At 35.1% G+C, this 26,392-nt stretch overlaps 2 protein-coding genes across 2 annotated transcripts; both read left to right on the top strand.

Annotated features, from left to right (window-relative positions):
- Nucleotides 1-1,451: 1,451 nt before the first annotated feature.
- LOC109092260 (choline transporter-like protein 2) lies at nt 1,452-17,948 on the top strand. The gene is made up of 22 exons (XM_042725471.1): nt 1,452-1,661; nt 8,709-8,757; nt 9,421-9,494; nt 9,625-9,709; nt 9,853-9,937; nt 10,038-10,151; nt 10,376-10,436; nt 10,525-10,648; nt 10,954-11,037; nt 11,164-11,276; nt 11,620-11,751; nt 12,181-12,280; nt 12,518-12,610; nt 12,775-12,859; nt 13,051-13,313; nt 13,407-13,501; nt 14,210-14,313; nt 14,425-14,498; nt 14,585-14,655; nt 14,777-14,865; nt 14,973-15,057; nt 16,570-17,948. Exons 1-22 carry the CDS (start codon nt 1,625-1,627, stop codon nt 17,091-17,093), a joined length of 2,541 nt encoding a protein of 846 aa, XP_042581405.1. The 5' UTR covers nt 1,452-1,624; the 3' UTR covers nt 17,094-17,948.
- A 706-nt stretch (nt 17,949-18,654) lies between these two features.
- LOC109092264 (outer dynein arm-docking complex subunit 3-like) lies at nt 18,655-26,162 on the top strand. The gene is made up of 13 exons (XM_042725220.1): nt 18,655-18,682; nt 19,471-19,580; nt 19,675-19,752; nt 20,803-20,973; nt 21,057-21,158; nt 21,422-21,547; nt 21,673-21,795; nt 22,119-22,268; nt 22,971-23,131; nt 23,290-23,446; nt 24,415-24,564; nt 24,748-24,832; nt 26,026-26,162. The coding sequence occupies exons 1-13, from the start codon at nt 18,655-18,657 to the stop codon at nt 26,160-26,162; spliced, it is 1,578 nt and encodes a 525-aa protein (XP_042581154.1).
- Nucleotides 26,163-26,392: the final 230 nt, after the last annotated feature.

Raw genomic sequence — 26,392 nt, 5'->3', positions numbered from 1 at the left:
TACATTTGAAACTTCTGAAAACGGGTATTTTTTATTGTTTATGTTTTAATTAATCAGCACATTAATCAGAGCGTATTTTATAATTATGGATTTTTTTATTGAAAGCGCAATGTCATAGAAATAAATAAATTATTAATTAATCACTCCTACTACAAACTAGTGTTCTTTTATATCCACCTGGGGGCGACATACTTTTTCAAATAGTCGGGGTTGTAGCGTTGTTGGACCTAAATAAATGAAAAAAAAAAAAATGTTCCATGCTTGTGCACTTTACAATTATGTATGATATTTATCCTGCTAAGGAATTTCTGAGATTAAGTTGTAACATTTGTCAATTCTGTAATGATGTAAAAACTATTGAACACTTAATTCTTCATTGTAATTTGGTTAATTCATTTTGGACTGAAGTAGGTAATTGAATAAAACAGAGAAAGAGTATCTATTTTTCCATCTAGCTATTACTTGGGACATGGAGAAATTTGGAGTACATCTGGAGGACAAAGGTCTAGACATTGTTGTAAGTTGTTTACTTATACTAAAATACTTTATTCACAAATGTAAAGATTTGTATGTATATAGAGGTCTTAAAAATTATGAGAAGTGATAAGGCCAAGAAATTATTTGATTTGTTTAATCAGTGTGATTTTGTTTTGTTTATGGTTGAATTAATGAATGTATTTTATTTTAATTTATTTCTTGTAGGCATTTTGTTTCTCTGTTATAGTAAGATTCATATGAATGCCTCAATCTGTGAGGACTTAAAGTTGTAATTATGTTAGCCTATATTGTTCTGTTAATGTTGAGAAAAAAAAAGCTCCATGCTTTACATAATTTTATGTATTTATTTTTAAACAAAATTTTAAAATGCTCTTAAAATTTAAACTTAATAGTCTTACATTTTTATTTATCATCCTTTCTGTAGTTATATAAACAATCTTTAATGGGTAATTAAAACGGTTTTGTAACAAAGGAGATGGGACCAAGAAATTGCACAACTTTGTCACCTGGTGTGAAACTTGATCCTGTTTATTACATTATTCATGACAATCAGAGAGTATCAGATTTGGTAAGTATTGTTAAAAATTACATTCAATTAATATTTCTAGGAACCGTCCTTTTAATCCGCCAAATTCTCTTTCTCACGCCAAAATTCTTTGTTAGAAACAAATGTTGCATTCTAACAAAATGTATCATTATCATACAGAAACGCTGAATGTATAGCCTAGATCTTTATTTAGAGTAAGTTAATCTTTAAAAACTTGTTAATGGTGAAACGAATGAGTATTGTATCAACTATGTGTTGTTTTTGCAATTTTATTTTTCATCTAGAATAATCAAAACTGATTCCTTCATACGCTGGCGATTTTCAGCGAAGGAGCGTTTATGTTTCATTGGCTGTGACGGCTGTCTGTCATTATTTCCTGTCCTCTCATTGGTGGGTTCAGCTCTCACACCCTCTTCTCGTAAAAGCGAAACAGCGTACTGTAGAATGCGCTGCTGTTTGCGACACACTTCCACTGTCGAGCAGCGGAGTTACTGAGGACCAATTCCTCACAAGATTAGGGAACTGCGATACTGTTCAAGATTTAAGTGACTGCCACAAGCGCGTATCCTTTGTTTTCAAATGGAGCCGGAGGAGAAAAATCCAGAGTCCAGATATGGTAAGACATTTTCATTTGGGTTCCTCCTTCTGAAAGTGGTGGGGATGGTCCTCTGATGGAAACTATGACTAATGCGTGGGGCGTGGGTCTCGGGCATTTTGATGAAGAATAACAGTAATGTAGACTTGCACACTGGTGCTCGACATAAATCATGCGTGGATGTATTGAAGCAGTGCATTAGACCGGTGTGTGTGTGTGTGTGAGAGAGAGAGAGAGAGAGGATACAGTAGTGCGGATGTAATCAAGAAAACAATAGGCGTGGGCTTAAACACATGGCTGGCGTAATTACTCCCAGGGTAATAATTACTGCGATCAACACATGGTTGTTTTATGCGCCCTAATAAGTGAACGTGACTATAACTGCGTCTCTCATTGTCTGCCATTACACACGCATTATAAATGGAGATTTCATCAGTGTTGTCTGTTAATGTTTGTGTAACAGACTAAATGTCTATATGGACATTTTTTTGTGGATTGCCTCACTTTAAAATAAACTAATACACTTAAGTGGAAATATAAAAAGGTATGTAAAAAAGAGAGTGTTTTATTAACTAAATGCAATACTTGTTCAAGTTATTCAGAAAAGGCAAATACTGTACTTTAAAATTAATTTAAATTTTACAAGACCTTGCATGCTTGAATAATCTGCATGATGTTTGCCAGTAAACCATAGTAACCACATGTAAAACTCAGAAAGGTTTTCCATTACCATGCTAACAGAAGTGTGGTTTCTGTAAAACCAGACTGAAACAACAGGTAGCATCTATAAAAGAAAGGAAGCTATTTTAATATAATTTATATTGTTATAGTTTTATTAATATTTTAAATTAGTGTTTTATTTTTATATTTTCCATGTTGATATTTATTGTAGTTAAAATTGTGAGTTGTGTTTTTTTTTAAATAATTTTTATTGTATTTATTTCTTTTATATATAGAGATTTTGTCATTTATAAGAATTTTTTAAATATTTTATTTCAGATAAAAATATCTTCTTTTTTTTCTCAGGTAAAGTTTAATTTAGCATATTTCAAGAAATGAAAATGTTTTTTTTAATGGTTTTAATTAACTATAATATCCCTGCAACATTTAGGCCGAAAATAAGTGAATTCCCTTACTTGCCTTTACTTAGTGTAAATCTAAATGTCCACTAAAATATTATAGTTATAAATTATATTATATAATATAATATTATAGACAACATAGTAGAGAGACAGAAACCATCAGTTCTTTATGTCAAATAACTCACACTGAAAGTGACTTATATAGGGAGTAAAGTAACACATTAATGTCCTATTTTTCATTATGATTTAGGAAATAATTAATTTCCACCAGTGTGTAATATTGCTGGGATTATTTATAGCTTCAGTGTGGTTTCCATCCAAAGATGATTCTTGCTTAATGACACTGGAGGTGCAGATTTGATTATTTTGGGTCAGAAAATGAGGCTTGAAAATAGGCCTGGTTCAGTGGTTTGCTTCTCTACTCAAAGGGTTAAAGACATCAATACTCCTTGACTGCTTCATCATCTTAAAGATCCTCTTTTAAAAATGTCACTAAAAATGAAAAAGCCTGATGAAGCAGTACATGCCTAAACTAGATTAAGCTAGCCTATTCTCCCGTTTCCTCTAGAGCCCCAGTCTCATTCCTGAACTTCATTCGAAGGTTTTCTGAAGTTCTGCTTTGGAGAACAAGTTGTAACGTGCTTTTAAAGAGTCTGGGCAGGAGTGAAGTATACTCACATGCTCAGATGACATTTTGTCATCATCTTCTGGATTGCAATACAGTCTCTTAACCACATGAACACCAGAGATCATTAAAGTAAATCTCTGACTAAGACGATGGGAAGTGCCTCCTCATGATGTGTATGTAGAGACTGGAACTTTTCTAAGGCTTGTTCGTGAATGACAATGATACACTTCTCTCCAGTTGCCTAGCAATCTCACAACATTTCAATGCCCTTATAACTACAAAGGCATCTCAAATATCCGTGCCCCTTATTGTCTGGAGATCACGTGACTTTGCAGGTGGAAAAGGTCAGTTTGAAACAGGGGCCAAAGTGTGTGATTAGAATCAAGCTGTAGGTTGCCTTCTGGCCATACGTCTGATCAGATCAAGCTTGAGAATAATGCACGATCTGTAGAAAAGACAGAGCAAACTGATAACACACAACCATGCCTTTCCACATAAACAACAGCTGTGCACTACAGATTGGCTTTATTAAAATAGCACTCTTTTTTTGGCGCTTAAAATGTCAATCTGATCGCTTGAATTGCAGTTTCCCCCCAGATACCCTGATGCTGTCGAGCACTGCTTTGAACATCACAGATGTCACTGATCTAACTTGCATGGAATGGAAGGGTTTATTTGTTGGACATTTCAACAATTGTCTACATGTCATTAAAATAAACAACTGACCATCAGTGTCACCATAAATCCTCTATGCTTGTCAAAATTACCCAGAAATAACCTAGCTTTATAGAACTCGATTTCAATTTGAATGAATTGAAGGAAATGCATTCATATTTACACCGTGCCCTAACCAGACACGCCGCCGCAACACACGATAAAATGCATTTTTTCCATGTCAATGTGACCTTTGTAGCAATACTGAAGGCGAAAATGGATAGTTTTCCTCAGATTTTGGAAATAAATTGAAGGAAACATAAATGTTTAAACTGTGGAGTCAATGTGAACCAACAAGTGTGTTCCATGACAAAGATTGCATCAGTCACTTTTAATCATTTTAAAATGATTTAATATTTAGGCCTATGAATTATGCTGCCTTTATGTGCTATTGGAATTAATGTAAAATATGAATTTACTGGGAAAATTGGAAATTAATGGCTAAAGTCAGATTTACAACTGGAAAACTTGATTTTGATACACAAGGTTCTGAGTTGGGTAGGCCATAACCATTAAACATGGCGGAAATGGGAATCATTGCTTTTATTATTGTCCTACAACATCAAAATAACTTTCTCTTGTCATTACAGTCATGTATATTTATGTAATTCAATAATCATTTGATGCATATTCTATGTATTTTACTCCGTAAAAACAACATTTATTTGACTGAAATTCTGAATCGTCAGCAAGATGATTATAGCTAGATCTAAGACTATCGCTACATTTTATTCAAAATCATCGTTGTTTGAATATCTTCAATACATTTAGGTTTTACAGTTTTTCTTGACTGCTTTAAACATGTTTCTTGAAATTATGCCTCTTTTTTTGCGAAACTCTAAACACAAATCCATAACTTCTAACTCAATTCCCCAAACTTCATATTCAGGTCAAAACGAAACTCTCCACTCAAAACAACTCAATCTTGCTAAAAAAAAAAAACTTTGCTCTCAGACATCACACACAAACCCTCAAAAACACACCACAGTCTTACACACTGATGAGATCAATTCAAAACAATACTACAAAAAAAAAAAAAAAAAACACGGTACTAATAAGTGTTGCTTGTGGTACTCCCCAAGTGTTTTATTCCTGAAGAGTACAGTACAAATACAGCAAACAGCAACAAAAAGCATCCTGTCTTTGGTCTGGGACAGGCTAAAGAACCTCTTCAACATCACAGGCTATATTGGCCCTGGCCAAGCAGCAGGGAAAAAAAATCCTCTTGCATGCCTGATCCAACCCTGGCACGCTTCTAAAATACATGAGACTGTTTGTCTTCCTGCCCTTGACCTTCCTCTTCCATGTTGTCATCCTCCTCCTCCTTCTTCTCCTCCTCATCTTCCTCCTTCTCCTCTATCTCTCCGTATTCCCTCACCAGCTCCTACACTTCCTCTTCCTTCATTTCTTTCTCCATTCCAAAAGTACAAATGTACACATTTTTGTATGTGGAATATTAATTGAAAAAGACTGGGTATGATTCACAGTTACACTTTTATTAGTGGTCTGACCAAAAAAACACATTGCAACGTCATTGTGAAATAGAAAAGAAAAAGAATTATGGTCACAAAGGCGAAAATAAAAATGAGAAAGTCCATTGTCCGAATTTGTAACTCTTTCTTTTACACTGGAAGCTTCTGTCGTCAAGTCAAATTCCTTGTGTGTGTAAACATACTTGATAATAAAGCTCTTGTGATTCTGATTCTGATTCTTGTGTTGTCCTCTGTCTATATATGCTTTCCAATTGAAGGTTCATGAGATGTACCTTTGAGCTATTTCAGAAAACTGGTTTGTCATTGGTTGATCTATATTCACTTCATTATTGAAAATCAAGATTCACTTGAACAATTCATGGCAAATTTATAAAAAGTATAATAGAAATGGGTAGAAAATATTCTTGATATTTTTTGACAACTAGATCAACAATTTTGCATTGACCGCAATGACTTATACGATGAACTAATAACTTGAGGTTTTGAGGGGCACAGAGAACTATATAATACATTTTGAGCAACATGTTGAACAAGTCATTTTGAGAATTTAATTTCTGATCTGAGAAATGCACCAAAGCCACTGAGAAAACCTGTACGCTGACTTTGGCCCTTTTATCTTCATTGAAGGTTCTGATTGATGTGTGATAAAATTTGACTCCTAGTGTTTCCAGCTGGGTAATTGTGTGCTAATTGAGCTCAAACTTTGCAGACTTGAGTGACCAATATTCAATGTTAGTGATTTCTAAATGACCACACGGTGAAAATGCTGAGAAATGTGTAGAGTTTTGCTGACTCATGTGTCAAAGCAGGGGAATAGGGTTTATAGTTTAGGGAAATGGGTGTGCTTTTTTAAAAATGGCATTATGGTTTTGAAATATTTGTTCAAAAGCCTGGTTATAATGTTTTCGCAATCGAGAAAAACTGTAAAAAGATTTCCTTTAGAAATAGGCAAGAATAAATCTGGTGTCCACGATGATTCCTATTCTTTTTGTCAACAAAGCACTTGAACACAACAAACTCATTATTGCGATATATCATTATATAAATATTTCCTTCTGATTGGCTGTTTCCTTCTGATTTAAACACATCCTGTTAGTACATCATAAAATAAAAACGATTAAAAACAACAACATTGTAAGGGTTAGTACAAGATGTAGCTGACTTTGTTTCTTCAGTAGAACACAAACCAAGATTTTTAACACAAACCGTTGCAGTCTATCACTCTTATAATGGAAGTGGATGGGAATCACGGCTAAAACATACAATAAAACAAAAAAAAAAAAACATACACAAACAAAACCAAATTAAACCCTGCGGCTCGTGACGATACATTGATGTGTAAAGACACAAAACGATCAGTCTGTGCAAGAAACTGAACAGTATTTCCTGTTTTTTTACCTCTGATTCACGTAATGTCCAAACTGTTAGAACTCGCCTGAGCACGTTCTCAGCAGCAGACAGCCAGTGATGCGTTTTCTTCTTGCTTTATGGCGGATCGCAGACTTATAAGTGCATTATCTCTTTTGTGTATTTACACATCAATGTATCGTCACGAGCCGCAGGTTTTAATATGGTTTTGTGTGTGTATGTTTTTTTTTTTAGTTTTATTGTATGTTTTAGCCATGATTCCCATCCACTTACATTATACGACTGATAGACTGCAACGGTTTGAGCTAAAAATCTTGGTTTGTGTTCTACTGAAGAAAAAAAGTCGCCTACATCAAATTTTCATTTTTGGGTGAACTATCTCTTTAAGGTCAAGGAAGTGCATTTTCTGAGAATAACAGTCAAGACATATTACTTAGGATGCAAACCATTACTAGTTTCCTGTTTCAAAACACAGGAAGTTGTGTAGACACTGTCTGTCGATTACTGTAAACATTAAGAATGAAAATACTGAAAAGAGGGTCAAACGGGAAGTGGTTCGTATCATGGGAAACAAGTATTAAGAAGATATGCTTAATATGCTTACTTTTAAATGCATTAGATATTTTGAGCATAATTTGTGTCTTTTTATATTACTACTAATGATTTATTTTGTTGAAAGAGAACTGGTTAACTTTGAGTAGCGTGAATACCACATGAATAGGTTATTAGACAGATTGTGTCAGGTTAGCAGGATGTGAAGAGCGTCAGAGAGAGATGCTGGACAATGTTGACTGTAGCTGATTGGAAAGCTCAGGTCATTAGGGAGCTGTTTGTGGATGGCTAAGAGCGTCTGCTTCACTGATGATTGCTCTAAATGGATGGCACCTCAATAAAATAAACTTTCAATAGCACACACACACACACTGCACACTTGTTACGAGCCAAGGCCTGCATTGGTTACTAGTGTTGTGTAATGTAGTGTCTCAAGGGGCTTTAAGGCGGCAACAAAATGTAGCTATCTCAGCCAAAGGGCCAATAACAGGAAAGACTGTTACTAATACATTTATAAGTATCCAAAATATTCAGATACTGTTTTGGACCATATATAAGCAAATAAGTAGACTCCTTAAATCAATCCAACAAAAAGGAAAAACATAAATAAATAAATGGAATTGTTTAGAGCAGCATGCTTCGGTAAAGGGTCTTGACTACAAGAATTTCATAACATTTACTTCAGCTACTACAGGATGCACTTCCACGGCCCAACCTGCTTCCCGAAATAGACACTGCAGCTTTGCCAAATTCACACTTGGCCCGAGTTTAGTGAAAGTGAGGCCTTGCACACATGACTGAAGAGTTCACAAACACATGCCAAATCTTCAGCTCAGTTAGACAAATACGCCACAGCATCGTCTGAATGTTCCTGATAGTTCAGCTTTCTAGCTAACGCTCGACCCACGTAGGACCGAAGGATGTTTCAGAGTCATGTGACGTGTAAATACTTTCATTGTATGAAAGGGCGGTGCTGATGGTAGAAATGGGTCAGTAGAAATTGCTATACTGTGTATACCGTGGTAGATATATATTTGTGCTATTATCTGTTGACAGAACTGCTTCACAATGTCACTACATGAGATTTTTTCACAGAATTTTCCTCTAAAATAACTACATTTTGACGCATTATATACTGTTCCCATGATAAATAGAAATAAACTGATTACATTTATTTCTGGACATGCCCACAAATGACGTAAATAAACACACTATTTCAATGTCTTCACAGGTGATCCAAGGAAATTTGACCCCACATTTAAAGGCCCAATTTATAACAGGTGAGACAACCTTGATAAGCCAGATCTAATGTTTAGAAACTATTTACATATACGTATCTGAGATCAGTGTTATTTTAATGTCATTTATTATACTATTATAGTTTACATGTATTTTCACTTTAATTTTGAAGTACTTGTATTTTTGCCATTTATTATTATATTATTATATTATCTGTTTTTATTTTAATTTTAAAGTTTTAGTATTTTTTGCCATTTTATAAGGTATTTTATATGTCTATATAGTATTTATAATTTTTTTATTTATAAAATTTTGTTAAAATTTGTAAATTTTGTTTATTCAGTATTCAACTTCACTTATTTTAGGAGTTCAACTTAAACTAAATGAAAATGAGAAGTATTGCAAGTAACTGAAATACATTATATATATATATATATATAGTTATGTCAAGTAGCTTTTTATATATGTGTGTGTATATATATATATATATATACAATTTATATATTTATATATATATATAAATTGCAGGTTAAATTGATTTTATGTTCAAGTAATGACTTTTTATGGTTTTAAAAAAAGTTTTAATTAAGGATAAGAACCCTGTCTGAGACATGTAATTGCAGTGATTTAAACTTTTATTTTAACATTCACCTCACAAGATTTGTGTTGTAGCACTGAGTGTGTGTGCTTTTTTTGGTGAACAGGGGCTGCACAGACATTCTCTGTTGTATCCTGTTCATGTTGGCCTTGCTGGGCTACTTTGCAGTTGGCATTCTGGGTAAATTTCAGTCTATTCACTTGCACATTTTTTATGCATATGTAGATGGGCAGAAAGCATTAAACCGTGTCCATTTCAGAGGACAAGTTATTGTCTTTCCACACTGACAATGCTGTATCTTTTGTTCCAGCATGGTCTCAGGGTGACCCTCGGAAAGTGATTTACCCGACAGACAGTAAGGGTCAGTTTTGTGGACAGGTCGGCTCCCCACTTGAGTGAGTAAAGCTGTTTCTTTGAACTGTGTTTCACTTTGCCATAACATGACTTTAAATGCAGTTCTGTGGTTACATTGTGAAATAGGTTCTTACTCAGATGTTTCTCAGACATGACTGTTCTTTTTTCCTGTCTGAATAATCAGGAAGAAGCCCCTGCTGTTCTACTTCAACATCTTGAAGTGTGCCAGTCCTCTGGTCCTGCTGGAGTTACAGTGTCCCACAACACAGGTTTGACACAGTCTCGGTTAACCTCTCTTATGCAGCACCTTATGTGTCACACACATTTGCAATACAGAATATTACAGTTGTTTTTATGTTCATTTGACAGATCTGTGTGGAGAGATGTCCTGATAAATTCATGACTTTAGTGAAAGCGTTAGGAAATAAAGATGATAGGGAATACTACAAGCAATTCTGCAAGGAGGGAGTAGACATGACCAAGGTGAGTTCTGGACAGGAAAGAACACATTTAGAAGATATCCTGATAAAAATGATTACAGTAAATAGCATTTTGATCATAGTGCCCACCCCTGGTTTTTGTACAGTGGTTTAAGGTTTCGGATAGCAACCATAAAAAGAACCATTTGTACAGCAGCTGAGAAAACACATACATTTCCAGGTCCTTGAGCAACATGCTTCACAGGGAAATGTCTTTCTGTTTTCCAGGGAGCTCCTGAGATCCTGAAGAATGGCTTGTGCCCTTCACTACTCACACCTAGCAAGAATTGTAAGCCTTTAAATCTTACAAAACTTGTTTCATCACATAAATTACAGTTCTGTTGCATTAAAATGATGAAATTCACTCTGTGTTTCAGTCACACGGAGATGCTTGCCCGCTCTAGAGAGCTCGAAAGGTGTAGTTACGGTTGGCAACAAAACTACATTCACATACGATAGAGACCAAAGTATAAATGCAACAGATCTCCTTGAAGCCTCAAAGTTAGTAATATTATTATTATTTGTATTTAATCAGTGCTTTTTTTAGTGTAATTAATATACAATTATAGATTTTACTAATATTTTGAATTAGTATATGTATTTTCAGTTTAATTTTAGTTAAGGTTTTAGTCATTTTGTTGTCCTTTGAATTTTTCATATATGTCTGTATACTTTTTAATAATTTGTATTAATTTAACTAGCTTTAAATTTCAGTTAAAGATATAATTTAGAATATTCTGTGGTTAAATTGAAATATAATCATATTGATTTAAATGATATTTAATGCATGTTCATATTTTTTGCAGGAAATCCAATGTTGTGGTTGAGGCCCGGGCGGTAGCCATGAGGATCTTCGAGGACTATACTCAGTCCTGGCACTGGATACTCCTGTAAGCATGTGATATTCTAGGCTCATTTTATTTCCTCTCCATTCAGTGTTTGGTTATGGCAGTCTGATTTAGTGTTAGTGAGTTGTAGTGTTCACTACTGTGTGAACTCTGTGCGGTCTTTTTCAGCGGCTTGGTGATCGCCATGCTGGTCAGCCTGATCTTTGTTCTTCTCTTGCGCTTTCTGGCTGGAGTCATGGTCTGGGTTATGATCTTCATGGTCGTCCTTGTTATTGGATACGGTAATGGTTCTTGTCTTGTCTACAGCTCTCAAATAACATTATATTTCTCATACATGTTTATGCTAATTACCAAACACTGTGTCTACTTTTTCTGTTTAACCTTAACACATTTATACTAATACTCTAAAATCAAGAGAAAATTCAAGAAATTGCCTGCGCCTGGACATTTTAGTTATTAATTGTAACTCTCATCATCATCATCATCATTGATCATTTTCATCATAAGATTTCCATTACTGTATTGTAGTAATGTCATAATTTACTGTATTACAGAAAAATAGTGCAATATCACAAAGAATCTGTATATATTTCATCTCTGTTTATCTCCTCTCATTCTCTTCAGGTATTTTCCATTGCTACATGCAGTACGCCAGTCTGAAAGGAATAGCCGGTTCTGATGTCACTATCAGGGATCTAGGTCTACTCACAGACTTTTCTGTGTACTTACAGATTCAGCAGACCTGGCTTGCCTTCAGTGAGTTTTTATATCAGTTATCTCAATTATTTGCAATACAAAAATTAATGCACGACCATTCAAAAGTTTAAGATAAGTACGTTTTTTAAATGTTTTTGTAATAAGGCTGCATGTATTTGATCAAAACTACATTAAAAACAGTAATATTCTGAAATATCACTACAATTTAAATACATATTAAAATGTCATTTATTTTTCAGCATCATTACTCTGGTCCTCAGTGTCACATGATCCTTTAGAAATCCTTTTTTTTTTCACTTTTGATTCATTTTATGCATCATTTTAACTGGCCCCAAACTTTTGAATGGTAGTGTGTACATACATTAAATACATAAAAAATGTTACATTAAATCTTTACACAATATGTACTTTGTCACCTTTAATTTTCATTACATTCTACTGTGCCCTGTCCTCCTTTATCACACACAGTGATTATCCTGTGTATTGTGGAAGTAGTCATCATCCTTCTCCTCATCTTCCTCAGGAAAAGGCTCCGCATTGCTATCGCTCTCATCAAAGAGGCCAGCAAGTCAGTCTACTTTCTTTCTTCCTATAGAGCAAACTGTGTTTTTAGACTTGTTGCTGGCGTTGTTTGGTTTCATATTCCATATTACTGCTTTCTTTAGGTACTCTAATAGCATTAGCAGTTAAACAGCAGCGCTATCCTCAGTGTGATGGATTAACTGTGGCTTAAAGTCATGAAATAATTATTAGGATAACTGGGAGTGTTAGACAGGAAGTCCTAATAACCACATCTATTTTTCAGGGCCATCGGTCATGTGATGTCATCACTGTTCTACCCCCTGCTGACCTTTGCCCTGCTGTCTTTACACATCACACACTGCCACAACACCTCTGTATACCAAAAAAAAAAAAACAAAAACACAACAAAAAAAAAAAAAAATAATCACCAATAACATCAGTTCTTCGCTGTTGGTAATTTGCTGTTAAACACTGTAGTTTGAAATGTTGATAACGTGAGTTTGGTCTCATGGAAATGTGATATCCTTAACTATTGATTAGGTTTTTGTCAACCTCCAATGAGCCAGTATACAAGGTTTCCAATACAACCGAATGCATGTATTCCACAAACACCTGCAACCCGGAGGTTAGTGTCTTTTTATGCTAATTCTGCATAAAATCTTTCTAGATAAACATCATGTTGGCTATTTATTGGCAGTTTTGTTGAATTATGTTGAACAGTAGTATATGTCTTACTTGTTATAGCATATTTTGCAGAACAATGCTTGATAAATGCATATATTTCATAAAGTTGCATTGATTTGATTCTCTCCACAGACTTTCAACAGCTCAAATATCACCACTGAATGTCCTGGTGCTGAGTGTCTGTTTGCGTTTTATGGAGGAGAGACGTTATACCACAAGTACCTGATTCTGTTCCAGTTCTATAATTTATTCCTCTTCTTCTGGTGTGCCAACTTCGTGACAGCATTGGGCCAGGTCACACTGGCAGGGGCCTTTGCCTCCTACTACTGGGCATTCAAAAAGCCTGACGACATCCCAGCTTTCCCTATCTTCAACTCTTTGGGACGGGCCCTCAGGTGCGTGACGAAAAAAATAGTTGCCAGGTTTTAGCACTTTTTTGCAAAAATCTTTCTTTTTTGTATGCTCTATATCGCACACTTATTTTTCAGGTATCACACTGGCTCTCTGGCATTTGGCTCCCTCATTCTTGCCATCGTTCAGATCATCAGGGTCATATTGGAGTATCTGGATCAGAAGCTGAAAGGTCTCACTACTTCAGTGTTTTCATTCTTCTTCTTTTAGACCCCTTCAACTTTTAGCACAATGTTTGCATTTTGAGCAAACATTGGTCTTTCTTACCCTCATGTTGATTACAATCAGTATGATTTTCTTCTACGGCACATCAAGGAGATGTTAAAGAATAAAAGCATATAGTGACAGGAGCTTTCAAGCTCAGAAAAGCATAATAAAACAATGCTGAAAAATGTGTTGTGATTTATTGTGGTTAGGAAAAAGAAAGAGCTAATGAGGTTGGGCATCAGTTTTTTTCTTTTAGGTGCTTGCCAGCCACTAGTCAATTTATGATTTTGTTGTTCGGAAAAGAGCAACTTAGAAAATCACATTTTGTGTTTCACTTTAAGAAAGTCAGTTATACAGGTTTGGACAACTTTCAATTTTGGGTGTTTTTTTTTTAATGCTATAAAGTCAGTAAGAAATTCAAAAACAAAGAAACGTAGACTCATAGAAAACAGGAAGTATCATGTATCAGATCAACCACAGTTCTTTTAATTATCTTACAATGGCTTTTGAGCTTGATTCTATTTCACTTTTGGCAAATATTACATGCTGACTGACTGACAACCAAAAAGTCTAAAATACATCAAAGAAATAACTGTGGGAAGTAATTATGGAATATTTAATCCATTGATTTCTACCTGTTACGTGCATTTGAATCTTGATTCACTTCCTTCAGGTGCCCAAAATAAATGTGCAAAATTCCTACTCAGCTGCTTAAAGTGCTGCTTCTGGTGTCTGGAGAAATTCATCAAGTTTCTGAACAGAAACGCCTATATTATGGTACATTTTCATTTCCCTTTTGATAATTTTTTAATCTTTTGTCGATTGTTTCTGGCATCAGTAGTGCACACTTTATGTTGTAAGTGCTCAAAAACATTTGTTTTTTGTCAGGTGGCGATATATGGTAAAAATTTCTGTACGTCTGCCAAGGATGCATTCTTTCTTCTGATGAGGAACATTATCCGGTGAGTGTTAAATTAATCTACAAATTTAAGACAGTGTTTTGTGTGAATAAACACAACAAACAGTCAAAATTGATTTGTTTTTCTAGTGTGGCTGTTCTTGACAAAGTGACAGACTTCCTCCTATTTTTGGGCAAACTCCTCATCGTTGGAATTGTGGGTGAGTGATTTGGTCAGATATCACGTGAATCCGGAGGTTATTTGAGTAGGACTGACTTCTCACATTCCAGTACACTAATGTAAAACAGCACGCACTAACTGTTTCTTCTTTCCCTTTTCAGGAATTTGTTCTTTCTTCTTTTTCACGGGCAAGATTAAAATGGTGGAGGTCGCTGCTCCATCCCTTAATTATTACTGGGTGCCTATCCTGGTGAGCGATCTTGAGTTTTATCAGTCCTGCAATACCAGATTTTCCATTTGCAAGATCAAAATTTCCATTTTGCAGGTTGTGATAACTTCCTCTCCCTTCATTTGCAGACTGTGGTGATTGGCGCCTATCTAATTGCTCATGGCTTTTTTAGTGTATACGCCATGTGTGTGGACACACTCTTCCTCTGTTTCTGTAAGTGCCAAGCAGCTTTATTTATTTCACGAGATAAAACGTAATGAAAAAAACCTAAGTTGGCAATTTGTTGGCTGAGTAACAAAACAAGAGTTCTGATAATAGCAGCTGTTGTGTTAGATTTTTATTGGGTGTTCACAGATGTTCAACTTTTATTGCTCAACTTCAACAGCTAAGCACATATGCAGCACTCAAACAGCATTCTTTCCTTTCCTTTAAATGTTGTTCTTTTCTGAAATGCAATAGGAAGCAACAGTGACCACTGGATTCCACATTCATTTTCTCTATATTCTTAAAAAAATAAAAAAAAAATAGAGTGCCAATAGAGTTTGAAACCTTGAACCACACCAACCAGCTCTGAGACACATTGCAATATTACAAACAAAGTAAATACATGAAGTATTCAGTCTTTTCAGTTTGTGTATGAGTGAATGAACTATTCATCCAATGAAGCTTTGTAAAAGATGGCAACTGATTCAGAAAAGACAGTCTGATATGAAATTATCAATAAATATAAAATATCATATGTGACCCTGGAGCACAAAACCAGTCATAAGTAGCACGGGTATATTTGTAGCAATAGCCAACAATACACTGTATGGGTCAAAATTATCCATTTTTCTTTTATGCCAAAAATCATCACGATATAAAGAAAAGATTACGTTCCATGAAGATTTTCCTACCATAAATATATCAAAACTTAATTTTTGATTAGTAATATGCATTGCTAAGAACTAAGTTTTTAGACAACTTTAAAGGCGATTTTACATTTACATGTACACGTGATTTTCGCAATATTTAGATTTTTTTGGACCCTCAGATTCCAAATTATCAAATAGTTGTATCTCTGCCAAATATTGTCCTATCCTAGCAAATCATATATCAATGAAAAGCTTATTTATTCAATCTCAATTTCAAAAAATGGCTTCTTATGACTGGTTTATTGGTCCAGTGTCACATTTATGTCATATACCAGATCATATATACCATGCATATAAGTTATATACCATACCATACCATCATATAACCATATACCATGCATAAGTTTTTTTAGAGTGTAGAAAAAAAAAAGATTTTGTTATCCACACTGATTCATAGGAGTGGGCAATCACTGCTCATTCCCATTTCCATGGTAACCTGAGTTTTTTTCAGGACATAGGTAATGTAATTCTCAATGGGCTATTAAACACGTTTTTTGAAATCACATTTATGGCTTCTACAGAAGCACATATCATTGTTTCCTCAGAACTTATGGTTTGACTTTAAGACATTTCTGTATGGAGAAAATGACTGGGATTTTACTTGTGGGGCTCACTGCTGACATATCTGCATATCACAAATGCTTACAGGGGCTTTCGGCTTGCTTCATGTCTAACCATTTCCTTCTTTCTCTCTCTTTTTCTCTCTTCAACATGATTTTGTCCAATCATGTCCTTGTGCTCCTTTCTGCTACGTGCTTTGTCAAAACACTAACATTTCAAAATAACCATCACACGCAAACAAAAAACTCAGGCGAAGATCTGGAGAGAAATGACGGTTCCTCCGACAAACCGTTTTTCATGTCCCCCGACCTGCACCAGATTTTGTCAACTGAAAAAAGCACAGAGGAGATGAAAGCAGCAGAAGTGCCCGTCGTACAGGTGCAAGCCGAGGAGGAAGTCCCGCTGCAGGAGAATGGAGAGGTGCAGCTTAAAGAGCAGGGCGTCCTCAAGCAGGAGCAGGAAGAAGAGACGCCACTAAACCAGGAAACGCACATTGAAGAGCCACCTCAAGAAACACAGCCTCCAGAGGCACCCGCAGCCGAAGAGGAGAAACCCGAAGAGCAGGTTACAACCCAAGAGCCTGAACCGCCACAAGTGACCCCACAACAAAACGGACCCCAAGAGGTGGACGCTGAGGACAAGGAGGAGCAGGTGGCCCAACCTCAAGCAGAACCACCACAGGCCGAGAGCCAACAAGAACAGGAACCAGAGGAACCGAAGCCTCAAGAAAACGGACCTCAAGAGAGCGAGACCCTGCTCACCCCTCAGGAGTAGCTGGACAACTGAAGGTGGAGTCAAAAACGTTTCAGAGAAGCCTACTGATTTGGAAACTGGTGCACTTTGGTGGCTTTGAGAAGCCATTAGTATACATTGGAAAGTACCTCCTTCATTCACGTCATAATGTTTACTCAATCAATCAATTCTGAGAACTGTCTCTTAATTAATAATCACTGGTCATAATGAATGGCATGACACAAAATTGTACTCTAAGTATGAGCTGCTTGATTGACAACTGGTTATGTGGACCTAAACCCTATTAGATATGCCTACATAGCACTTGTAGAATGTGACTGTGTTTGTGTTTTATGTAGAACGTTTTAATGTAAGGACATATAAAAGTGTAATGTAGGTGCTTGACTTGTGCCTAAATATCGTTACTTATCAATGTCTTAATCATATTGAAGTATGCAAAAAGATTTTGCAGCATCGCTATGTTTACAGCAACAACAACAACAACATCTGTTTACAGTGATACCAGCCAAGACCAAACAATCTCATTTTGTAAGAATTTGTGCAAATGTATTTGAAAATTGTATTAATTTTATGCCTAATTTTATCATTTAATGATGCAGATGAACAAACATTTTAAAAAAGTGCCACCGAAAGCAAATCAACTTAAAAACGAAACAATCAAAGGAAGAAAAAAGAAAATAAGTAACACCCTTCTGTTTTGGTCTGCTGTGACTAGTTAAGTGTATTGACAGATTGCAACCTTTTCAATGCCTGATATTTGTCACTGTTTGCCACTCTGTTGCCTCTTTTTCTACCTCTGTGCTTCACTTTTCTCAATATTTGCATGTTGGTAATGTGAAATCCCAGTGCTTTAATAAATCAAACTCTCTCTTTGTTGAGATCTCAAGCCTTTTTTGCATTCAAGGCGCTGCTGCTATTATTGCCCTTTATACTTTTTGGCACATGTTTCATGTTAAGTTCATGCTATTTTTTGTCTCAACCTAAATTATTCCAACAGTGGAGGATCTGGAACGCAATGATGGCACAGCGGACAGACCATACTTCATGCCAGAGAGACTGCTGTCCATCCTCAAGAAGTCCAATGAGGGGGGAAAAACAGTGGACTAAGGAAAGAAGGAAAGATTTATGGACAAACAAAGAAGTGTAGGGACAGAAAAATAGAAATACTTGCCATACTTGTACTGATTTTATAGCTCGGGCACCAGTGAGTATTACCAGTCATTACAGCCAAAAGTGTTACATATTTTTGTTACCGTTGTTTTTGCTTATTACATGGGTTTGTATTTGTATATATTATCCTTTATTAGACTAGGCACGACTGTCCTAATATATTTTTCAGTTTCCTTTGAATGTCTATGTTACTGAACTACTTTAACTGCATTAGGCCTATTCTCGTGATGACAGTGTTAATGATAACCATTTTTATACCTGACAGCATTTGAATATAATGAAATTTCATTTTGATATGTTTCTGCAGTGTTTTTCTATGCGTCCATTTGACGTGGCCATTTTTGTGTTACTACTTGTATTGTTTGAGGCGATATGGGGAGAACTAATAAATATTAATTAGGTCAAGAACGTAATGTCGTATTATTTTCCGGGGCGTAAAGGTACGTAACTTAATATTCATGAGACGACGATACCTTGTTCAGTTACTAGGCAACCAGTTGAAAACACAAACGAGGCCGCTGTGGGAGAGGCTATAGTGGGGAAAGAAATCCATCTATAAACACCAATGTAATAAATGTTCATAAAAATGCTCGCCATGTCTGTCTCAGAGGACATCGAGCTCCCTACCCATGATGAAACCAAAGAAAAACCAAACAAAAAATCAACTTCTTATTAAGTATTTAACCTGGATTTCACCGTTTAAGCTAAAGCAGTTAAATTTCGGAAGTAACGTTAATGTTTCCATTGTTTTATTATTATATTTATTATTTATTCTCGTCGATGCAAGCTGTCAACTTGGAGTTATTGAATAAGTGAAGAGTTCAGATGCAAAGGCCTCTCTGTGTCGTCTGAAATTTTCTTCTAAAATTAGCTTCTTTTTTTAATCAGGCTCCTATGTTTAGGTTCAGTAATTTTACTGTAATGACAATGTATAGGTCCTTTTCTATGCAATTAAAGTGAAATAACTGAACAGAAATATAGGAGCCTGATAAAAATGCTAATTTCAGAAGAAAATGTCAGACGGCAGAGAGAGGCTTTTGCATCTGAACTCTTCAAGTGGTTTTGCAACGGTTTAATACATTTGTATTAATTTTAAATGAAACAAAGAGCTCAATAAAATAGTTTGCAGTAATTTAATGTTGCATGACATTACACTCAACTTTGCATTTTGCTCGATTGTTTTTCACACACCCGCACCGCTGTTTTTTCAGTAACCATTGTCCACTAGATGGAGACAATTCGATAGCGCATATCGAAAACTCGCAGTCTGCCAAGAACAGAGAAATTATCTTGCAGCTGAGACTCGAGAATGCAAAACTGCACAAGAAACAGCTTGAGGTCATAAAACACATAAGTAATATTAAAATTAAGCCATTATTTAAAGTATAAGTTATACATATGTATTAATGCATCTATTGGTCATGGTGTCCAGGGAGATGAACAAGTTATCAAGGATGTTTTTCAAGGTCATGGGATGGAGAAAGAATCTTTCAGGAACATGTCTGTGAAGGTGAGGTTAAATGTTTTTTTTTTACTGGAAGGAATAGTTCACCCAAAAATGAAAACGTATGCATTATCCAAGGTTGTTTCTTCATCAGAACCAATGGATGTGAATGGGTGCCGTCAGAACAAGACTCCAAACAGCAGATAAAAACATCACAATAATCCACAAGTAATTCATATGACTCCAGTCTAAAGTAAAAAGCTTTGTGTTTGTGATAAATGTATCAAGACATTTTTAACTTCAAACTCCTTCTTCTGGCTAAAATACACGAGTCTTCTATCTATAATATTGCTTTCTCCAGCCAAAAAAAAAAAAAAGTGTGTCGTCTGAATCAGGAAAGAAATATTCAAAGATCAAGCACCATTTAAAAGAAAATAAAAATTAAGAAAAAGAAAAAAACATTCCAAAGCAGGTGTTGGCAGATGTTTGATGTGATAAGACTTTTTCACTGGAGTTATTATGGATTATGGACTCATATTTTGGCCAGATGTGACAGTTTAAATGTAAAATACCTTAATGATAAATTTGTTTCTTTCAAACACACAGCTTTAGGTGTAACTGATGGACTGGAGTCATGTTGATTACTTGTGAATGATGGCACTCTCATTCTGACGGCACCCATTCACTGGTGAGCGAGTGATGTACTGTAATGCTAAATTTCTATCTTGGATTGCCTGAAGGTAAGTACATTTTAAGCACATTTTCATTTTTGGTTGAGACATTTCTTTACAGAAATCAATGTGTGGATGATTCAATAAGTACTTTTAAAAAAATCAAATTACAGATATGTGGAAGATTTCTGAAAAAATACCTGAATGTTTCGGACAGTACATTTCTTGCTACAAATAAAAAGTGAAATAAAAAATAAAACATATACATTGAATGTTTTGTACACTGTATCTATTCCAGTTATTTACTACAAATAAAAAAAAATATATAAATAACAAAAAAAAAATTAGATAAATAGCTCATAGTTATAATCACCTGCATATAATTTGTGATCCAGAAAGTTGTTTTAGACTCTCCTCACTATTGACAGAGATCTTTGTTGTGCAGGCAGCTCAGACGGTGCTGGAGAAACAGGTGTGTGATAAAATGAAGAAGCAGAATGCTATGAAACACACCTCTCAGACACAGAGGCAGCATTTAGAGGACTTGAAGCTCCTCATATTGAAGCCACAGAACAGTAGCCCTCTGCCTGACACCCAGAAAGGAGAGGAGGAAAAGGTAAAAAAAAAATATATTTTTGAACGTTGATGAACCTTAAAAAAAATATTTGTCCAAGATATTATTGTGTACCTGTTGTATAGAAACTGCGCATTCTGGAAAACAGTTTGGAGAAATCACAGCTGAAATACCATGAAGCAGTGCACATAACGCAAGGATACCGCAAGCTGAAGGAGCACCTACAGGTATCAGAGCAGCTAAACACACGGCACAATAAACCCACAATGTTGTGTGTAAAGCATGATACCTCATAAAGGTAATGGGAAAAAAGAAACCAATTATTTATGCAATTATTTAAATATGGTACAATATCATTGACTGTTTTTACTGTACTTTTGATCAAATAAATGCAGCCTTGGTTAGCATAAGAGATTTGCAAAAATATCTTACCATTCCCATTGACGTTTCTAATGGACATTTCTAATTATACTGTGTTCTGTTTCTTCAGGAAGAGAGTCTTACATTTCAACCTCAGCTGGACAAGATGGAGACAGAGGTCTATTGGCAGACACAAGTGCTCAGAGACCTACAGGTCATGAACAACAACGTTCTCCTGTTCAAGGATGCAGCCAAGGTAAAGACAAAGCATTTAACGAATAATTGAAAAATTTAATGAGATAATAAAGCATATATGTTAGTATGCCAAAGTAAAGGTCATCAAAATATGATGCTGATTGTAATGTATGTGTGTGTTTTCAGGCTGAGCTGCAGATTCAGGAGGAGCAGGTGTACAGAGAGCGCAGAGAAAGAGAGAAAATCCTCTCCCACTACAAAAAGCAGGCAGAGGAGAGGATGGCTCAGTCAGAGAGGATGAAGAGAAGAGTGAGCATTGCAATTATATCTACAGCAACTATAATACAACTAGCAATGCAATACTCTAATAACATAAAAATATGTGTTACACTCAAAGCACTTCTCATGTGAAGTGCACAGCAATTGATTTAAATAGGGCTTGGTGATAGCATGTTGCTAAGCTCACAAGCCAAATACTGGGTAAAATAGACTTTTAAATACTTACAAGTTTATATCTTTATCAACATTTATTTCTGCATTCTCCGTTTGGCTAAAAGTAAGTCTCTTAGATTGTTTTTCTCAAGTTTAACCAACTGTCTCTCCTTTATTCCCCTTCCATCTGACACATCCAGCCCCAGTGGGTGTCCATGAACCCTGATGAGCTGAGCAGTGAGGCCCCGCGCACTCCCACCACAGTAGGAGGAGAAGAAGAAGAATCCATCTCTACTTTTGAGGAAGCTTTCCAGCACGTCAAAGAGGCCACTGGAGTCACAGACTCACAGGTGAGGGCAGACAGCATTAACCCCTACTGTAGCACTTTTGATATACAAACTTATCAACATGATCAAAACTTTTATTATATTTATAGTAATATTTTACAATGAACACTTACCGGATGGATGCAACTTAGGTTAACTTCCATACAGCACTTTTTTTTTTTTTTTATTTTTTTATTTTTTTTTTTAGAAAAATCATGTTAAAATGTGAGTAACAAATATGACCCATCAAGCTTGTATTGCATTATGCTTTAAAACTAAAGAGCTTTCATCATAAAACTAAGCATTTGAATAACATCTTACTAAGACATATCACTGGGAGAAATTGACTGAAAGCTAATATTTATATCTTTTTATGTTAGTAGTCTGTTATAACGATCTCATGGATTTACTGTACATTACGAGCTAAGTATCAGGAATGCACTAAATTGCCTCTAAATAAAACTGAGGTGTTTTTCCTCCTTAAATATGACCTCCATATTCTCACTATATCATACTGTGAGCCATAACAGCCTGATGTATCAAATATGATACACAGAAAAAACATCAACAAACTTATTTAATATTTTGTCTAAAGTTTTAATAAACTTCTATTTTTTTTTATTATTATTTTATAAGACAGACTTTTTTTATGTATATAGATTCTTTATGTTCAGGTAAGAAGTTCTTGTGTTGAGCAATGTTTATTCATGATATCTCTTATAACAGGAAATAGTGGACAGGTTTATCTCTCAGGGAGAGACACAGGAACATTTGGAGAAGATGAAGGCAGAAAATGAGAGAATGCTGCTTGAACTGAAGGAAGAGAGGAATATGTCACATACTCAGTATCAGGATGTAAAATACTCACGAGAAACTGAATTCTCAAGGTGAGAGCAGACATTGTGTATGTTGTAGGAATACTGCAGTATCACCTGACACGCTCTGTTATTGTGACTGGTCTCTAAGCATTACGTTTTCTCAGTGGCATGATATAATAACTTTATTGTGATTGGTTAGCTCTCTAATTGTCTTTTTGATTGTTCAGTGTCCGACAGATGCTGCAGGACTGTGAGCATGACCTGCAGCAGGAGCAGCAGCAACGTGATGCAGCTAAAGAAGGCCTGGAGAGACTCACACATACACTAAACACTTTTAAAGCAGGAGTGCAGCAGCTCAGTGACAAACTACAGCCCATACCCCTGGTACAAATGAATTCTGTCAAATACGATAAACATGCTCTACAAACCACACCTTTTAATAGAAGGTTTCTAAGAGTTTCCTAGAACTTAAATGGGTCATAACTTCTTTGTAAACTTGATTTTCTTCCCTGAGGTCCATTTATAATGTTAGTCAAGGTTTCTTACATCAATAACAGTTTCATTTATTTGTAATTTATTTGAACAAAACCACCCTCTCCGACCCTTAAATAGAAACAGGCTGTTAGCGAAAGTACATTTAAGTACTCTGTTATGAGTAGTAATACTATATACAGTTGCAGTTTAACGAATGTATTTTAATTCTGGTATAGGACTTCTAAATGTTACAGTATGTTTATTAGTACATCATACTGGTATGTACACTACCATTCAAATGTTTTGGGTTGGTAAGATTTTTTAAAATGTTTTTTTTTGAAGGTCTCTTATGCCCACAACGGCTGCATTTTTAGATCAAAAACACAGTAAAACAATAATATTGTTAGATATATACGTGTAATTTAAAATAACCATTTTCTAATTTTAATATATTTAAAAATGTAATTTATTCCTGTCACACAAAGCTAAATTTTCACCAGCCACTACTTTAGTCTTCAGTGTCACACGATCCTTTAGAAATCATTCTAATATGTTGATGATTTGGTGCTCAAAAACCTTTTCTTATTATCAGAGTTAAAAACAGTTATTATTTGATGAATAGAAAATTTAAAAGCACAGAATTTGTTTATGTGTTTGTATATAATATTTTGTTTCACTTTTGATCATTTTAATGTATCCTTGTGTAATTAAAGTCTTAATTTATTTAAAATTAAAAAAAAAAAAAAGAAATCTGCCCCCAAAATTGAGAGGTGTAATGTATTAGAATTATTCATTAAAAGCGACCATAGATGTTTTTCTGTGGTTTGTGATTTGTGAGTTACATATATACATAAAGTATTTTCCATGGTTTTTGGCAGATGAAGGATCCATCACTACAGCTGCCTTTAGATTCAGAAGAACACATGCTGCTGCTGATGTCTGAGGCTGACCAGAAACTGAAGCTGCTAAAGGAGGAACTACAGGACAAAGATCTGGCAACCATCATGAAGGAGATGGAGGAAGAAGAGGTGAGGAACACTAACTAATCACGTTGGTGTACTTATATTTTGGCTTGTTGAAGATGTGTCACTGGTGAAACATAATTATTATTTTACTTTAACGGTTTTGTTTACTATAGGAATATATGGCATATTTTATTTTTTGCAATCTATAAAATAACCTGTACTGTTGATTTTTAATCTCCCCTGCAGTTCCATGCCAGAATAGCAGGGAAACTACCACAGAACAACACTCGCATTCAGCTGCCCGAGACCCAGAAACAGGACTTTTTTGATGGTGAGACACTACCTCATATATCCATGGCATCCCATTTCAGACACATAAGAAAAAAAATCATGCTTTGGTAAATCATAATGAAATAAAAAGTCATAAATATGACATAAAAAAATCTAAATTATGAAATACTAAGTAATTATAAGATAAAAAGACAAAAACAGATCAATATAAAGATAAATTATATAGATAAATTGTTGAAAATATTATATGTTGACTTTTGTCATAGACGACTTTATATCATAATTTCAACATTTTGCCATAGCTATGATTTTTATCTCATAATTTTGGCTTGTCATAATTTCTACTTTTTGACATATAACTTAAGGCAATTTTTACTTTTTGTCATAATTTCAACTGTATATGTCATAATTGTGTTTTTTTTTTTTTAATTTTGTAGTTTCAACTGATTTTTTTAACTCATAATTTTGTCTTTTCATGTAATTTCATAAACTAGGATTTACCAAAGCATATGGAATGGATTTCAGTACATCTCATATGATTCTGAATGAAAATGTACATTTTTTTTGGGGGGGGGGGGGGGGGGGAAGTGAAGTCGATATACTCAATATACTCAATATAAGAAAAAAGAAAACCTTATTTATTGATTTTTACTATTAATAAATAAAAAAAAATACTTTTAAAAATATTTAAGATCACATGTATTCAAAGAGTAAGGAAAATAAAATATTTTAAAAACCATATAAAAAAAACATGACAACAGAATATGTCTTATAAAAACCATATAACACCAACATGACAACAGAAAAACCAACACGTATACAAAGATTACATACCTCTACAAACTTAACAGACTGTTTGCGTTTTAAGCTTGTTTCAATGCTGTTTCTTTATCTTAGACGCTCTTATTTGCACCAGTGATCACTGGTTTGTGAACCTGGAAAGTTCTTGAGCAGGCATGGCCATGTGTTTTTTTGCTCTGGTTTCACAGTTCAAAAGCTCCCTCTTATCAAGATGTTCACCTGTGCTCTTTTGATCTAGTACTTTCTTCTGTCTGTACACTGTATGGTACTTAGAAGCTCACCCTCCTGGTGTACACAGTGTTGGTGGATTTGTTAAGATGTTAGGAGTCAGATAAACTTCATGTGTGATTGCTGTTGATCCATACATATAAGAACAATAACAGAACTGATAGGTTTAACAGAGAAAGGTAACACATCTTTTTCTGTCAACAGATGAGGAGGACAGCGGCGTTGATGACGGTGATGTCACCAACCGTGTGACACTCAAGCACCAGTCGCAGTCAATCATTGAAAAAAAACACACCAGGAGGAAAAGACTACGCATCAAAAAGAGGAAAGGCCAACTCTGATCTGATCCAGTCAATGGAAGACATGATCAGCCATAACACAACACATTTCCTGGAAGCTTTATCTCCATTCCATAGGTCTGTACATTCATGCTTAAGAAAATAAATGAATTATTGACCTGATTAGTTTGATTCCAATAAATGTATGTGAAACCTGGTGAAGATAACAGGTGCGTTCGAATGGGATTATTATCATTAATTTTCTTGTAGCATGTTATGCAGAATGACATTCC

The sequence above is a fragment of the Cyprinus carpio genome, chromosome B6 (assembly GCF_018340385.1).
Source record: "Cyprinus carpio isolate SPL01 chromosome B6, ASM1834038v1, whole genome shotgun sequence".
Taxonomy (NCBI): Eukaryota; Metazoa; Chordata; class Actinopteri; order Cypriniformes; family Cyprinidae; genus Cyprinus; species Cyprinus carpio.
Note: the sequence above shows the minus strand (reverse complement) of the source record. Positions and strands in the feature narration are given on the sequence as shown.